Source organism: Octodon degus, unplaced genomic scaffold, assembly GCF_000260255.1.
Source record: "Octodon degus isolate 3935 unplaced genomic scaffold, OctDeg1.0 scaffold00011, whole genome shotgun sequence".
NCBI lineage: Eukaryota > Metazoa > Chordata > Mammalia > Rodentia > Octodontidae > Octodon > Octodon degus.
Genome location: NW_004524587.1, coordinates 26,163,631 through 26,179,093, shown reverse-complemented (window position 1 = coordinate 26,179,093; position 15,463 = coordinate 26,163,631). Strand labels below are relative to the sequence as shown.

Genomic DNA, 15,463 nt, shown 5'->3' with positions numbered 1-15,463 from the left:
CCCTGATGGGGCATCAGTACAAACAGGTCACCCATCTTGGTCCCCTGACCTGAGAGTATAAAACCAGTCAGCAGCACAGCCACTGTGACCCTGAAGGCAGGGGTGCTCACAGCCCGTAGGAGTAGGGCAGAGTGCTCTGGCCCCGTTCCTGGGCTGTGAGGCTTTGGGATCATGGCTTAGCCTCTAGGGGGCCTCCACATGAACCTCACAGAGTGGCTGATGCTGCTTCCTCTTTGTGTCACAGGCTTGAGGGCACAAGGTGCTGTGGAATACACAGGCTGGATTTGGGTACTAGCTCTGTGTCCTGGGACACACAGTTTCTCAGTTTCTCCAGCTGTAAAGTGGCAGGAGGATCCTCCCTCATGATGGGATTGTGGTGGCAGGTGCATGCCACGCCACTCATGCCGGCACATGGTCCCTGCCCTGCCCTAGCTCCCTTCCAAGTCTCCACAGGCTGGTCCTTGAGATGTGCCCATCCCAGGTTCCTGGGCCCTAGCATCCCAGCAAAGACACCTGTCACTTCCCCTCCTGCTCTACCTTAGGTGGCCCATGGGGATCCCAGGGGAAGCCTGGCACTCACTAGCCAAGCTCCCTTAGCCTAGATCACAGGCACGGGCTTTTGAGGGGTTCCAGGGGTGACTCTGCCTTTATTCTAGGGAGAAAACCTGAGAGTTGCTGCTGATGGGATCTTAGCACCTCAAAGTATGCCTGTAGCCTGGTGGTGTAAGAAGCACCTGGGCTCCAGGGCTGCAGCCCTGCGGGACTTCACGAGGCCTTTGTTGGCAGCCCTGTACTAGAGAGGAGTACTTTCTCGTATGTGTACTCTCTGGCCCTGCACCTGGCTGAGCTGTGTATGCCCCCGGCACAGTCAGGACCTGGGGAATGGGGACAGCACCCCAAGTGGCTTTTTAGCTTGGATCCAGAGCATGAGGAGCCAGCTACTCTTGGGAAAACCCAGAGCACCTGCCTGGCCTGCCTTAGAGCCCTGACTCTGCCTCATTCATGTGTTAACTAGCAGTCACAGGGCAGCAGTGTGGCCCACGCTGGGACCCGAGGCACAAGCAATGAGGGAGCTGGACAAGACAGCAAATGCTGAGAAAGGAAGAAAGTCACACCTAACACCCCAACACGTGTCAGTGCCCTGAGGACAATAAAGCATGTGACAGGGAAGACCGTGATGACTACAGAAGACAGTTTTGATTGGGAAGTCGTGGAAGGATGAGGACATTGAAGACCTGGGAAGAGGCCAGTTGCGGGGAGGATCCTGGGAAGAGCATGTGTGTCATGGGGAAAGCGTGTGCAAAGGCCCTGAGGCCTCTGGACAGAGGAGTCTCGAGCGGCTGGACTTGGTGATTGCGAGGTAGAGAGGGCCAGCAGGCGGTGTAAGGTGGGTGCAGTCACTAGCTCGTGTTTTTTTTAGTCACGCTGCTCCCTGGGCCCCAGTGTGTGACACAAGAGGCTCACCTCTCCGTGCTTGCTCCACTCTGGTCAGCAGCATTGTTGGAGCGAAGAAAGTGGATAGTGGGTCTCCAGGCTGGAAGGAGCTGTCGCAGGAATTTTCCTGTTGGAAGTGGGTAGGACATTCAGGGGCTGCAGGTGGGACAGGAAGTGCCAGTTCTTGGTCCTCTGGGTGTCACCACAGGCAGTAAGCGCCAGGCGTGTGGAAGCCAGGGCGCCGTCCTCCTGGACATCCAGTCCCACGGCCCCTGCCAGCCCCTTGGAGGTTCAGTCTCCTTTTACCGCACCGCGGCTGCCTTCTCGCTCCAGCAGGCCTGAAACCCTTCCTGGCAGGCCAAGGTCCCCCAGAGGACAGTAGCCCTTTTCTTTGCTTTCTTTTCCTCTTCCTCCAGGCCTAAAATAGTGCCTGAATGGGCCCAGCTCTGGCGGCAGTGAGACAATAGCCGTGTGCTGGCCCTGGGCCACTGCAGCCATGGGGGAGGTGCAGAGGCTGTGCGCCCAGGGCTACCAGCCCCCACCCTGGGCTGTGATCGTCTGTGGGCCCCCACCTGTCCTCTGGGAAAGTACTTGCTGCTGCCCTCTGCACCCAAGCAGCCCCCTCCGCCTCCCCCCCTGCTGCTGGCCTTGCTGTGCCCCACCCCAGCTCTCTTCTGTGCATCGGGCTCACAGAGGTTGCCCCATCTGGGGGGCTCTTTTCCTTTGGACTTAGTGGATACAAGGGACTCTCAGAGGTCAGAAGGGTGCATCCCCTGCAAGGGAGGAGGTGGAGGTGATGGAGTGAAGTCTGAGTGTGCCCTGGAGTTTGGGGGGGTGGGAAGCATGCCTCAGGTGGCTATTAGGGCTGGATGGCTTCGTGTCTTAAAGGGGAACTTAATTCCAAATTCTATGTCCTTCGCTACCAGTGAGGTAGTGTTAGCCATATCACATCTCCTCCTGAGCCTGTCCCCATCCATAAGACAAGCTCACCAGCTTCACCTTGTGGACTGGTGGACACTGGTCTCCAAACACCCAGGGAGGGCTGCTGCATACTGAAGCTCTCAGAAATCTTACCTCTGTTCTCCCCTCTCAGACCAGAAAAGGGGCTCAGATCCACTCCTGAGCCCAGGGAGCTTAGAGGAGAGCCAGGAGGAGCCGCTTGGCCAGGTGAGTTGAAAGAGAGCTTGTTGGTGAGCTGTGCAATCTAGGAGGGCTTCCTGGAGGAGGTGGTCCCTAAGAAGTTTTCAGGGTAGTATGGTGTACATTCTGGGCTCACAACAGCCAATGGTGGGGGTTACAGGATGTCCATCCTGGTTTAAGACCAAGGTCACAGGCTGGCAGCCTCTAGAAGTCAATGCCAGCCTCTACTGGGCTTAATCTGGTCACAAGCATGTCCCCTACAGGGTTCTAAAATCTGTGATTTAAAGTAATTATTGACAGACTCAAAGATTTCATGTAATAATCTGAGGTTCTGCTTCTCTTGAGAACTGGGAAGCCGTGGCTCTTAGACATCACCCCAGAACAGGCGGGTGTTCCCCAGTGCTCAGGTACAGAACAAGTCTGGGAGCCCTTGCTGTGCTGTTGGATCGGAGCTAGCAGTGACGTGGTCCCTGCAGCTGCCAACGGTTGCCAGGGAAACAGTTGCCAGGGGCTGCTGTCACCTGCGCCCCTTCTCCCCCGCTGGCGCTAGAGGCTGGGGCTTCCCAGCCTATCTCTGGCTGCCCCCTTTGTTTGAGGCTCAGGGTAAGAGCGCGGTCGGGGTGGCCCCACTTCCCCTTCTCCCTGGCTTCTTGAATTTGGGCAAACAGGGCCACTGCCAGGGAGGAGACCCTGTAATCACTCCTGCTCTGGGGTGTGCAGTCCGCTCCTGTCTGGCGGAGGGATCCAGGTATGACCACCCCCACACCCCTACCCCCGCTTCTCCTCCGGTTTCCCGCCTTCCTTCCATCTCCTCCCTCTTCCTCAACCCTGTCCCTCTTCCCTGGTCCTTTATGCTCTTGCCTCCTCCCCCTCCCCCTCTTCTCCCCAACACTGACAGTGGAGCTAATGGAGAGAGCAGGGGTGAAGCTGGGGTGGTGCAGGGGACCCTCCGGGAGCCATAAACGGTTCTGTAGGAGGACTTAATCAATTAAACGAAGGCCTTGCAAACTAGCATAAGGAAGTGGTTGGGGGTGAGGCTTTACACCCTCCCCTCCCTCCTGCGAAGCCCTGGCTGCAAAGATCCTTTTTGGCCCCTGGGCTGCAAAGATAACCCACCAAGAGGCAGTGGGAGGAGGTGCCTAGGCCACAGAGGGGCCTGCGACCCATGGAAAGGTGCTGCTGGGGCAGGGCTCCACCACCCCTCCATCTGGGCTTTGTGGGGACAGTGGCCAGCCCGACCCACGGAAACACCTTTGTGCTGTGGTTCTAACCAGAAGCCCTCCTTACTGGAGCAGGTGAGTCCCACCCGAGGGACACAGCCTTGGTCCTGTGTGGGGGGTGGGTCCTACCCAGCCTTCATCGCTCCCTTACTGTGGGACCCTGGCCCTCCCTTGGCCTCTGGAGCCTTGTTGTCATTAATTTGGGGAGCACAGTGGTGTCTCCTAGGTTTTTAAGAGGATTGAATGTGGTCATGTGTATAATGGGCTGCAGGCCTATCTTGTGGGCAGCGCTCCATGTGTGTCTGGGACTCTGTGGCGAGCTCCCTGTCTGAGGGTGTGCAGGGTGGCCAGGAGTCCCTCTGTGCCCAGGACGCTGTGAGCAGGGGTCACTGCTCACTGCCTCTACTTCCCTTCCCGGGAGCAGGCCTGGGGCATAGTGGGCCCTGGGCCCTGGCCCCAGCCTTATTATGGGGGGAGAGGGGCTCCTGATTTTGTTTCCTGTCTGTCCCTGAGCCAGAGATGTGGCATGTGGAGGAGAGAAAGGGAAGGAAGGTGGCGGCCTTGAGGGCTCAAAGGATCCTACACTAAAGACGGGCATGCTGCCCACACTGGACTGGCCATGTGGCTTGGCTTTGAGGAAGGGGAACTACAGCCAGACAGTGGGTACCCTCAAGACAGTCTGGCCAGGGTGCAGGGGCCAGCTCGGCAGCCCCTTTGCCTCTGACCCTGTCCTCAGCCGTGAGTACCTTGAAGGCTGCTCAGCATCCATGGGGCCTGGGAAGACCCCTGGCAATAGGGATGACAGGCTGGTGACTGGGATCATAGTTTCCCATCTGACTGAGGGGGACACTGAGGCCCAAGAAGGGGCCAGGCTGGCCCAAAGGTTCCAGAGCAAGGGGCCACAGGGCTCGTGTGGACTGTGTGCTCTGACGCCTGTCACCTGGCTCTGGGAGCTGCGCTCCCTGCAGGTGCTGGCTCTGCGTGCCTGTGGCCAGGAGCTGCCCACAGCTTCTCCTTGGACAATCCTGGGTCTCACAAACTTGGCCACAACCCTGCCTGGCTCTGTACTGCCTAGGAGCACGTGGCTGGCCAGGCTGGCACCAGTCCTTAATGGCTAGAGAAGACACTGTGGAAAGCCCGGCCCGGACGGGGATAAGTCTCGGACACCCGACTCAGACCTCTGGGCTGAGTGTCCCAATATTCTCTCATCTCTTGGTTCCCAGACTGATCCATTCTGAAATTCTGAGGTTTAATCCCCAGCAACTTAAAGCCCTTGTGCCTTCATTTTCTCTCCCCTCAACCCCAATGTCCTGAGTGTCTTCATTGCTTGAAGAGAGACCACAGGCCCAGCTGGCTGTGGCTAGCTTTAATGGGGTGGGCCACTTGGGGCAGGCCTGGCATTGCCCCTTTCCCGCTGAGCTGGCGCTACAGTGGAGGGAGGTGCACGGGCCTGAGTGTGGCCCAAGCTCCCTGGGGACCTCTCGCCTGGAAGTGTCAGAGATGGTGCTGAGTGGCCCTGGGGACCACTGCAGCCTAACTGGCTCCTGTGGCCCACCTCCTGCTGGCTAATGGCCTTGGGGACAGCTCAGAGGGGAGGGAAGGAGTGGTGTCAGGCTGCTGTCCATGTGGCATCTGGATTCTTGAGAGCAGTAACAGGTGTCCATGCTGAAAAAGCCTCACCATCACCTTGGCCTGGGAAACAGCTTAACCAAGCTTTGTGCAGATCCTGCCTGCAGGACTCATCAGAGCCTTTGCTGTGTAGAAGCACAAAAGGAAGAAGGGCCCAAAGCATTTCTCTAAGTGGAGGACTAGTGCCCTCTCACAGTGCTTTGGCAAGTTACTTTGTGTTAAATCCCAGGGAAGGGAAAGGACTCCCTGGACCACAGTGGCTGAACACAGTCAGGTTTGGGTTGAGTCATAGATTCCCTACATACTTACTATGTGATCTTGGTCGTGGCCTAACCTCTCTGGGCTTTGGCTTCCTCATCTCTGAAATGGCATCACTTCAGAGTCACTGTGAGGACCACATGATTCTCGGTACCTGCTCCTATGGCCAGTAGTCCTGGCATGGGGAGTGGCCTGCCTGGGCCAGATACTTATTCCATGCTTGTTAAAGGGAGCAGAGACCCTTCCATTCTGGATCCCCCTAGGGGACCCATTCAGATCCACACACTAGCCATGTCCTGCTGGCTGCCCTGGTACTGGGGAGATGTGGAGGCCCCAGGCCCCTGGCACTGGGACACTGACAGATGTGTCACAGATGAGCACTGCAGGGCAGCGGGCCCATGTGTGCAGAGCTTGGAGGACGCAGTCCCTCCTCATGCATAGGTCCCCTCCTCTCCCTTCCTCAGCCTCCCACTGTGCTTCTGGGTGTGCAGAAGGGGGCGTGGCCCAGGGACTTGGCTCTCGGAGGGAGGCGAGGCGGGGCCAGCTGGACGGCCTGCAGCAGGACTGGTGAAGGACAGGAGGCTGCTTGGCAGGGAGCAGGCAAGGCCTGGCAGTGCCAGCCTCTGCTTGCAGGCTCTAGCTTGAATTTTATTACCCTTTACAGAAAAATTCCTGCAACCTGAGGTCATTGTGCTGCCCCTTGGCCCTGCAGCAGCTTTCCTGTCCAGGGGCAGAGGCTCCTGGGACATTGGCCATCCCCTGTGGAGACGAAGTGGAGGGAGGAGATGGCTCACACTTGCAAGCTGTGCTCCCAGAGTGATGGGCACAGCAGAGGGACTAGGGCTGGGCCACAAGAGGGTGTGGCCCTGGTCTCACCTGGGTCTGACCCTGCATCTCCTGGGAGCTGGTGGAGATGTGGTGTGTGCAAGTACAGTTCAGTCTGAAGCTGCTGCAGAGGTGGGGGGTCTACTTGCCCCTCCCCTCCCCCAGGGAGGAAACACCTGCCCCGCCCCCATCCTGGCCTCTGACTTTTGGGGGAGCCGTGTCCCTGTTGTCCTGTGTGAAGCTAACCTGTCCCCACTCCCAGTCTTTTGCACTGCCTCCTCAACCCCATGCCTGAAAGCGCAGGCATAACCACATCCTCCCTTCCCAAACCCTCTGCTGGGGCTCCAGGTGGGTGGTGGGCAGCCTGTGTTAGGGGGCAGCTAATAGCAGAGCTGGGACCTTTCTACAGCTCCACCACCCCATGAGGCCTGTAGGCAGGGGCCTAGACAGGCAAGACCAGGCTCGTCGGAGACTCCAGAGCTCCCTCCCTCCCTGCTTGACTCCCATCCCCTCACCTGCCCTGCTTCTCTTCCGTTGCCCTGTGGGGCCTTTCTGGCACGTACACCCTGCTAAATCCTGGGCAAGCCAGTGCAGTGTGACGCACCCCAGCCATAGGCAGGGAGCAGGCACCCTCCCAGCTCCAGGCCCAGACCATTCCCCTCTCTGGCTTTCTCTAAAATAGGGCTCCTGGTGTTTCTCCTGACTGTAGCATGGTCCCCAAGCCTGTGTCATGTCAGCTGATGGGACATTTGCTGAAGCCAGGCTCCTGAGACCTGATGTGTACAGCTTGCGAATCAGCATCTCCGCACAGGGCCAGGGGGTATTGCTGGTGACACGCGGTGGCAGTGGGGGTATGTGGTGTTGAGTGGTCAGTTCGACTGTGGGATGGCAGTGAGGTGAAGCTTCACAGAGTTAGTGTCTTAGAGCTGAGGTGGAATGCTTCCAGGAAAGAAGGCCTTCCTGGCACAGGAACCACATGAACGGGGTCGGGGGTGACCTGCATCCACGCAGGCCTGACCTGGGATTGCAGTGCCAGGGGAAGGAAGGCCCAGCAGAGGCGCTGGCCTTGGGAAGGGTTAACCCAGCTTGCAAATGCCGTCAGCCTGACTTCCACCTCCATCTCCCAAGGAAATGAGTTTTCCAGGAGCTCAGGCTGAGCCAGCGCTGACTGGTGGCTCTGCGCAGGATGGCAGAGGAAGTGACTCAGGCCCAGGGGAGAAAGTGAGCCCCAAGTCCCCTGCCCACCATTCCAGGCAGGGCTGAGGTGGAGCCCCTTCTCCTGGGCAGCCAGCCTCGGGTGGCCATGGGGTCTTGGCTCTGGAGGGTCCTGGCCACCCTCCACCCTGCTGGACCCTTGGGGACCCAGGGATGGTGGCTCCCATTGTGTCAGCCTGGATCAGCTTGTTCTGTTCTCTGTGTGTTTACGGAAGGCCGAAGGTCAAGGTCCCTTGCTCGGGAAGGGGACCCCGGGGGATGGTGAGGGGGAGGCTCAGCTGCACAGCCTCCTTCCAGGCCAGAATTGGTCGGGCTGCTTGTGGTCTTCACCACCCCTCACTTTTCTCCGTTCTTCTTTGGGAGCCCCCAACAGCCCAGGGCAGGGTGAGTGTATCTCTGAGACCTTCACCAACACCACCATCCTTGCAGCGGCTAGGTCTCAGGGCTCAGCTCTGGGGGTCCTGGGGACAGAGAGCCCCTCCCTAGCCTCAGTTCAGGATTCTATGAAATGGTGAACCTGCCTGATCAGCCTGATGGGCTGACCCTGAACACATAATGTGATGATATGGACGTCGCTGCTGCTGCTGCTGCTGCTGCTGCTGCTGCTGCTGCTGCTGCTGCTGCTGCTGCTGCTGCTGCTGCTGCTGCTGCTGCAGTCATCTGGGGGTTGCTGCTGACCCCTCCTCTCCCAGACTACCCGGGCTCCAGCCAGGGCGGTACGAGGTGGTGGAGGGCTGTGCGGTCACCTGGCTCTTAGTCCTGAGGTTCCTGCGCCAAGGCTGGCTGATGCTGCCCTTCCTCACAGAGGCCAGACATGCGTTCCTCAGCCCAGTGGGTGCTGGGGTTCCATCTCTAGACTGCAGGCCTCTTCTTCCTGCCTGGGCTAGGTGATAAGCACAGGAAGGACAGTGCTCTCTCCTGGCTAGGCTGGCTCCCTTCCTGGTCCCCAGCTTAGCTCTTGTCCCCAGGAGAAGCCTGCGGAGCTCCACTGATGTTCAGGCTGGCTGCAGGGAGGGAAGTTTCTAGGTGGGGCTCCAGCCCTCCTTTGTGCACCGGAAAGGAGGACTCATGCTCCAGGAATTTCCCCTGGAGGCCTTGGAGGCTGAGGAGGGCCACCTGGGGAGGATGGGGCCACAGAAGCTGGGGAGATGGAGGTGGTGTGAGTGACAGGCCTGGGGCTGGGCCAGGGGCATGGCTGGTCAGAAAGGACAGAGAGCTGTTAGCTGCCCCATGGATACCAATTAATTTAATTCCCAAGATTTAATTTCTTCTTATAGTTCAGGAAAGCAAAGCCCAGAGACAGTGAATAACTGGCCCAAGGACACACAGCTAATAAATGTGAGAGCTGGCATTTGAAGCCAGGAAGCCCTTCCTCACTGAACCTCAGGAATGCTGATGGGGATAGTGTTGTCCTCTTTGGAGTAGCTGCTCATGTAGCCCAGGTGAACAGAGTGAGCCAGGAAGGGTCAGAGCAGCGAGTCCCTGTTTGTGTCTGAGTCCCTGGCATCCATGGGGTTGCAGCCTTGCTTGCATGCCTCCAGTGATGGGGAGCTCACTCCTGCCCCTGCTTCTTTTGCTCTCAGGGGCCAGTCACAGAGGGGCTGCTGCAAGGCATGCAGTTCTATCCTGTCCTGTCCCAGGGCCTTGTTGTCCATCATAGTCATTTGCTTTGAAGGTCTGTGGCCGGAGGGACTCGTGAGCTCCAGCCAGCTCTATACCTGCTTGTTGTGTGACCCCAGGAAGCCACTGGTCCTTTCTGGGCCTCGGATTCCAACATCGCAAAATGGAGAGTTTGGACCAAATCCTCAATGTGATTTGTGCACTTCCGATTCATAAATGAAAAGCGGTGGTTTCATGAGGGGCCTGTCCGGAAGAGGTGACATGGCCTTGGGGGCAAGGAGTGCGGGACAGGACAGCAACAGGAGCTAGCAGGAAGGAGAAGAAAGGGGGCTCTGAGTTTCTTCTGTGGCACTGAGGCGGTTTGAAAAGGATCCCAGTGCTTAGCGAGGACTCAGAGCGAAGCCTTAGAATCAGGGCCCAGGAAGGCAGCCACTCCCTACAATGCTCCTTTGTCCTCCTCAGTGGCCCACGACACTCCAGGCAAGATGGTGGGACCACAGGAGGAGACACTGGGGTTGTGTCCCCCACTGGGCCCTAGAGGACTGGCTTTTGCTCAAAGAGGCCAGGTTGGCTTGAGGGAGACGCATTCCAGGAAAGCGATAACAGGACCCTGCCTTGGGCCCCTCTGCCCTGAATGCTGCTCTCAAATGCCATCTTCCTGTATTCCTTTTCTGGGAAGCACTCCTCCGAGACTTAGGCTGCTTGCTAGTGCCCAGGTTACCAGGGTTCCTTTCATTAGGTTGTGACGAATGATCGCATATATCCCTGTAGTCAGATACAGCCCCCACAGGATGAGCACGGCAGGCTGGATCTATCAGCACCCAGCTTGCTCACCAGGCCAGCTGGCAGCGGGGAGGGACAACTACCCAGCATCTCTATGGGTACCAAGCACCGCAGTCCTGCCCAGGCAGGAAAAGTCCCTGGCCTGTATAGAATTCTTGGGCAAGTCATTTAACCCCTCTGGCCTCAGGCTGCCCATCTGTGCCCTGGACCCACCTTGTGTCCACTTTCCAGGGCTGGAATGTATGCAGGGAGGTCAACATGAAAGCTGCCAGGTAGTAGGTGCTCAGCTAACAGCAGTCTTGGGCGGCCAGGGTAGCGAGTGGAGCTGGAGCCCCTTGCCTGCTTTCGGCCACAGCAAGTCCTTTTCTTTTTTATTATTATTAATTTTATTGAGAAAGAAATAGCAATGAGACAGTTTCAAAACAGATTAGTAGGACAGTTACAATAATTAGTACATTGCATATTGTTGTCTTCGTAGTAGTTATTCATAGTACAAGATGCAGACATGATATCCTGTCCAAACACTATTAGTACAAATCTTTCTTTTCATTAAATTAAGAGAAAGTAGTTGTATATCTGTGCTATTTTGTATATAGATATATTCTTTTTCACTACAAAATGGTCCTTCACTTATATCCCCCTTTTTTGTTTAGTGTTGTCAGAGATGGGTATTCCATTGCCATTCAAATATTGTAGGTGCGTGAATTCATCAAAGTAATACAATATAGTCCCAGTACTTCTTTTCTAAGAGAATTTCCATCTCTGCTCTGCCTTGGTCCCGGCAGCCGGCTCCCCCTGGTGGTCAGGACAGGAAACGCGCCCTTCCCCTCTGGCGCCTGAAGAGGGCGCCGTGACCTCGCTGAGTCCTCATTTCTTATTGGTACAGGATTTCATTACACAGCTCGGAACTTGTAATGATCCTCGTTTTCAGCCTCCCCAGCTCTGGGATTACAGGCGTGCACACCACGTTTGGTCTCAGCGGCCCACTCAGCGCAGCCAAAGACATGGCCCGGGCCACATGTGGTGCCGGGGATTGAACCCTAGCCTCTGCGCTTGTTGAAGCAGGAGCTTAGTCCACTGAGCTATCTCGCCGACCCTGAGTCTACCTCGTGGACCTGCTGCATTGCCCTGTGGCCCAGGCTCCCAGCTAACGGCGTGGTCTCTTTCAGGTGGCGACTTCTGAGACTGGCTTCAGGGCGGGACGATGGCTGTCCAAGTTCCAGTGCACACAGCGCTGTCCCTGTTGAGTCTCCTCTTCCTGGCTCAAGGTAGGCTGCCCAGGGGCCCTGCGACAGCTTCGGGACTCATGCCTGCTGCCTCCGTGCCTAGGGCAGCTGCCTGCGTGTACGCAAACCCCCTTGGGCAGGCAGGGGTCCGCAGAGCTGCTCAGCTGCTCAGTGGCGCCTTGGAGGCTTCCTCTGGCAGGTGCCCCCACAGAGCACAGCTCAGAATGGGAAACAGGGGCTGGATTTTGGCCGCACTGATCTTTGCAGCAAACATCGTTGAGCAGTGCATAGAACATACAGCAGTCTATAGTCCTCATAGACACTTCACTGCTATTAAATTCTTGTGGCCTTTCAAGTCATTATTTACTTTTATGTTCTCTTTCATACTCTGAAACCAGAAATTTTTAAGTGAGGCAGAGTCACATTTTTGTAGGCCCTTTAAAATGTAGAAGGATTTTTTTTGGGGGGGGGGCGCTCAGGATGCCTTCAGGGCAGGTCTGGTTTGGTTTGAGGAAGGGGGGATCGAACCACAGCATCCTGAGCCTGACTGCTTTGTTTCAGCAGGCACTTAAACACCTGAGCTAATGGGCAGGCCCCCTTCTTTGAAGTGTAGAATGTACGCATGCACATCCTCTGCACAGGGCTTGTTTCCTCCCAAACTCCCAGCCAGTCCCTGCCTCGAGGTCCCACCTACAACCTCTGCCTCCCCAGGTGCCCATGGCGGTGGCCCCCGGGAAGACTTCCGCTTCTGCGGCCAGCGGAACCAGACACAGAAAAGCAGCCTCCACTATGAGTGGACTCCAGAGCGGCACATCGCCATCAGGAACTCGGAGGAGGTCCTCACCATCCGTGCCCCCTTCCCTGCAGCCATGGAATCATCCTGGCTCTTCCCAGACCCAAGGGGCCTCTACCACTTCTGCCTCTATTGGGACCGTCACATGGGGAAGTTTCACCTTCGCTATGGCAGGCACAAGTACGAGCTGAGCAACCAGGCCGCTGACCTGCTTTGCTTCCGGCATCAGGAGGAGAGCAGGGCCCGGGGACCCCCGCTGCTCGCCACCTCTGTCAGGTCCTGGTGGAGTCCGAAGAACAGCACTCTGCCAGTGGCCTCAGGCTTCACCTTCTCCTTCCATGGTAGGGCAGCTGCTGGGCAGAGGGCTGATGGTGGGAAGGCGAGTGCAAGGCAGGCTGGGAAATGACCTCTGGACTGCAGGCCACAGGCCTGGGCTTCACTCACAGGCAGTGGGAGCCCAGGAATGTGTCATAGAGTACAGGAGGAATGAGGGAAAGGTGGGCTTAGGAAGGTGCATGGGGCACCAGAGAAGAAGAGAGTGGGCAGGGGTGGGGAGGACAGAAAAGTGCAACACGGGAGAGATCCTCTACCAGTGCCCGCATGCAGTGCTAATCCGTGCTGTACTTTAGTGTCTGTGGGATGGACAGTGCCCCCCAGGGTGGGTTGGAAATAAAGATAGGATTGCTTGGGGGCGTGTACATCCAGAGGCCACACATATGCACGTGCATGTGCACACATGCACATGCAGACTCTGGAGCCTCGTGGGAGAGGACCCTGGGCCGATCTTTTACTGGCGCCCAGGGCGTGAGCCCGATGGACTTCCTGTGGGGTGCTTTGGTTGGCCGACTAAAAGCAGCAGGCACGGGTTCCAGGAGGTGTGGGATGCTGAGGAGTGGGCTGCAGCCTGGGGCCGGTGGAACTCCCACAGGTAGGCTGTCTAGTGTTCCGTGGGAGATGGGGCACAGGTCTCAGTGACCACCCTGAAGTCCTGCGGAGGCGAGGAGATTCCCCTGACTTGGGTGTGGGGAAGTCCAGCTGAATGTGAAATAGGCGCTGAGGCATCAGAATCATAGACATTCATAGCAACCTCCATGTCACCAAGGAGGAAACTGGGACACAGGGTCACAGCTGACAGATGGAGGCGTCTGGATTCATATCCAGTGGCTGTTCAACATGAGGGTGGGGAAGGCAAGCAGCTCAAATCCCTGGAAGGCTGGAGGCTGATGCTGAGCTCTGGGGCCACACCTTCTGTCTGGTGGGACAGGGTAGTGTGGCCTCTGCTGTGTGGGGCCTGTGCAAGTGGCAGAGGCTGTGCCAACTTCCCTGCTATTGTCCCTTGGACTGTGCAGTCTCAGAGTCCCTGAGGGTTGTCTATGTTCCCAGCCTTTTATTTTATTTTGAGATAGGCTCACACTAAGTTGCCGTGCTGGGCTCTAGCCCCTGTTTGGCTGGCCTCACCTCTGAGTGGCCTTGGGGAGTTCCCACCAAGTCCTGGAACCTCAGTTTCCTCTTCTGCAAAGTGGGGTAGAGGCACAGAGGGCTTCGTGACTGGCGTGCCCCCACCCCAGCCTCTGTTCCTCCACAGACCCCCCTCAGAAGGCCTCTCCCAACGCCTCGGTGGACATGTGTGAGCTGAAGCAGGACCTGCATCGGCTCAGCCAGCTGCTGAGGCTGCCACACAAGGCCTCACGCAAGTCACCCACCACCCTTGCCAGCCAGTGAGTGTGATCCTGGGGAGAAGGGGCCCTCAGGGGGTGCTGGGGGCATCTGGGCTTCTTGTCTATCTCCTGGAGGGGGTGACACATGGTCACTAGGCTGAGCCCCAAGCCCTCCTAGATGCGCAAAGGCCAGTACCAGCTGGCTGGACAGTTACCCAGGCCTTATCTGCCAGCAAAGAAAAGTGACCTGTCCGTTATGTAGATCTGTGAAGGAGAACTCTATGGCAAAGGCCAGTTCCTTGGCCACAGGGTGTCAGGGTGGGCAGGCCAGGCCAGAACTGGGTATTGAGTCTCAGGACAGCACAACCTCGTCCTGTCACACCCCTGTCCTGTTTGCTCTGAGGCCTGACCACACAGCTGCCTTCTGGCTCCAGGTCTCCCTGCCATCTGTCCGGGCATGTGGCTGCCTCTGTGTCCCTTTCCTCTCCCAGGCCCCTCCTTCTCTTGGCCCCTCCCTCTTCCCTGTGTACCTGGCTGGCACCTTCTCTCTGCCTCAGTCTCCTTGCCATCACCCACCACTCTGTCCGCCCCACCAGGCAGCTGCAGAGCCTGGAGTCGAAGCTGTCCTCAGTGAAGTTCCTGGGGGACACCTTGTCCTTTGAGGAGGAGCGAGTCAACGCCACAGTGTGGAAGCTGCAGCCCACAGCCAGCCTCCAGGACCTGTACATTCACTCCCGGGAGGAGGTCAGCTGGGCTGGGCTGGGTGGGAAGTCACTGACCCCCAAGTCAGTCCCCAGCACCCCAGGAAGGTAGTCCAGGGCCAGCTCCTTCAGCCAGTACCTGCATCACCCCTGGCACTGAGAATACGTTCTGGGCTCAGCATGGCAGGTGACAGAGGTGTCAGTCCCTGACCAGTGCCCCTGGGCACTCTGGGGAGACCCAGCTAGATAGAGGCCTTTTGTTGACCCTAAGGATCTCACCACAAGGCTGCCCAGCCCTGGCCAATGCAAAAGAGAGAGGAGCAAGGGTCCCGTGAGGGTTAACAACATCTAGAATGGGCCGTGTGCTTTGGGGAGGACCCGGGGCTCTGTGGTCAGCTAGTCCTAAGAGGACCTTGGCCTGTAGGAGGAACAGAGCGAGGTGCTGGAGTACTCGGTGCTGCTGCCCCGTGTGCTCTTCCAGCGGGCCAAAGGCCGGCGCGAGGAGGCCGAGAAGAGACTGCTCCTGGTGGACTTCAGCAGCCAGGCCCTGTTCCAGGTACAAGGGTGCCCATTGTGTCCTCCCCTTCCTGCCCTCCCTGGTTCACTTTTTGTCTGACAGGGCAATTGAGAAAGACCTACTAGTCGGCCTCCCTTCTCTGGGAGTCACAGCTGGTCCTTGTCAAGTCAGAATCAGACTGCAATGTGCAGATCTTCCTGGGAGAAGTCTTATCAGTGTTATTCTCATTACAGTGTGAATGAACACACACACACACACACACACATACACACACACGAGTTGATTCCAAGGAGGAGGAAGAGGGGACGTAAGGGCACATAATAGGGGGCATAAATATAGTAAAAATATATTATACACACTGAACTCACCCCTCAAACATGTGAAACTCTGGGGGAATCCAGGTATGGGGGAAACAGCAGAAGTATGCTTTGTGCTCATACAAGT

The 15,463-nt window shown here is 57.4% G+C and overlaps 1 protein-coding gene across 4 annotated transcripts in view; it reads left to right on the top strand.

Annotated features, from left to right (window-relative positions):
• The window catches only part of Adgrg1 (adhesion G protein-coupled receptor G1), a 35,847-nt gene that overhangs the window by 12,284 nt on the left and 8,100 nt on the right, over positions 1-15,463 (top strand). For 3 of the 4 annotated variants that reach the window (XM_023709294.1, XM_023709295.1, XM_004625947.2), the window contains exons 2-6: positions 11,294-11,392; positions 12,062-12,484; positions 13,729-13,861; positions 14,398-14,545; positions 14,927-15,058. In XM_023709294.1, the coding sequence (XP_023565062.1) occupies positions 11,329-11,392; positions 12,062-12,484; positions 13,729-13,861; positions 14,398-14,545; positions 14,927-15,058 (900 nt within the window). In that variant the 5' untranslated portion in view covers positions 11,294-11,328. Of the gene's footprint in view, positions 1-8,044; positions 8,106-11,293; positions 11,393-12,061; positions 12,485-13,728; positions 13,862-14,397; positions 14,546-14,926; positions 15,059-15,463 lie in introns of those variants that run through there. The other variant, XM_023709296.1, reaches the window with a different exon arrangement.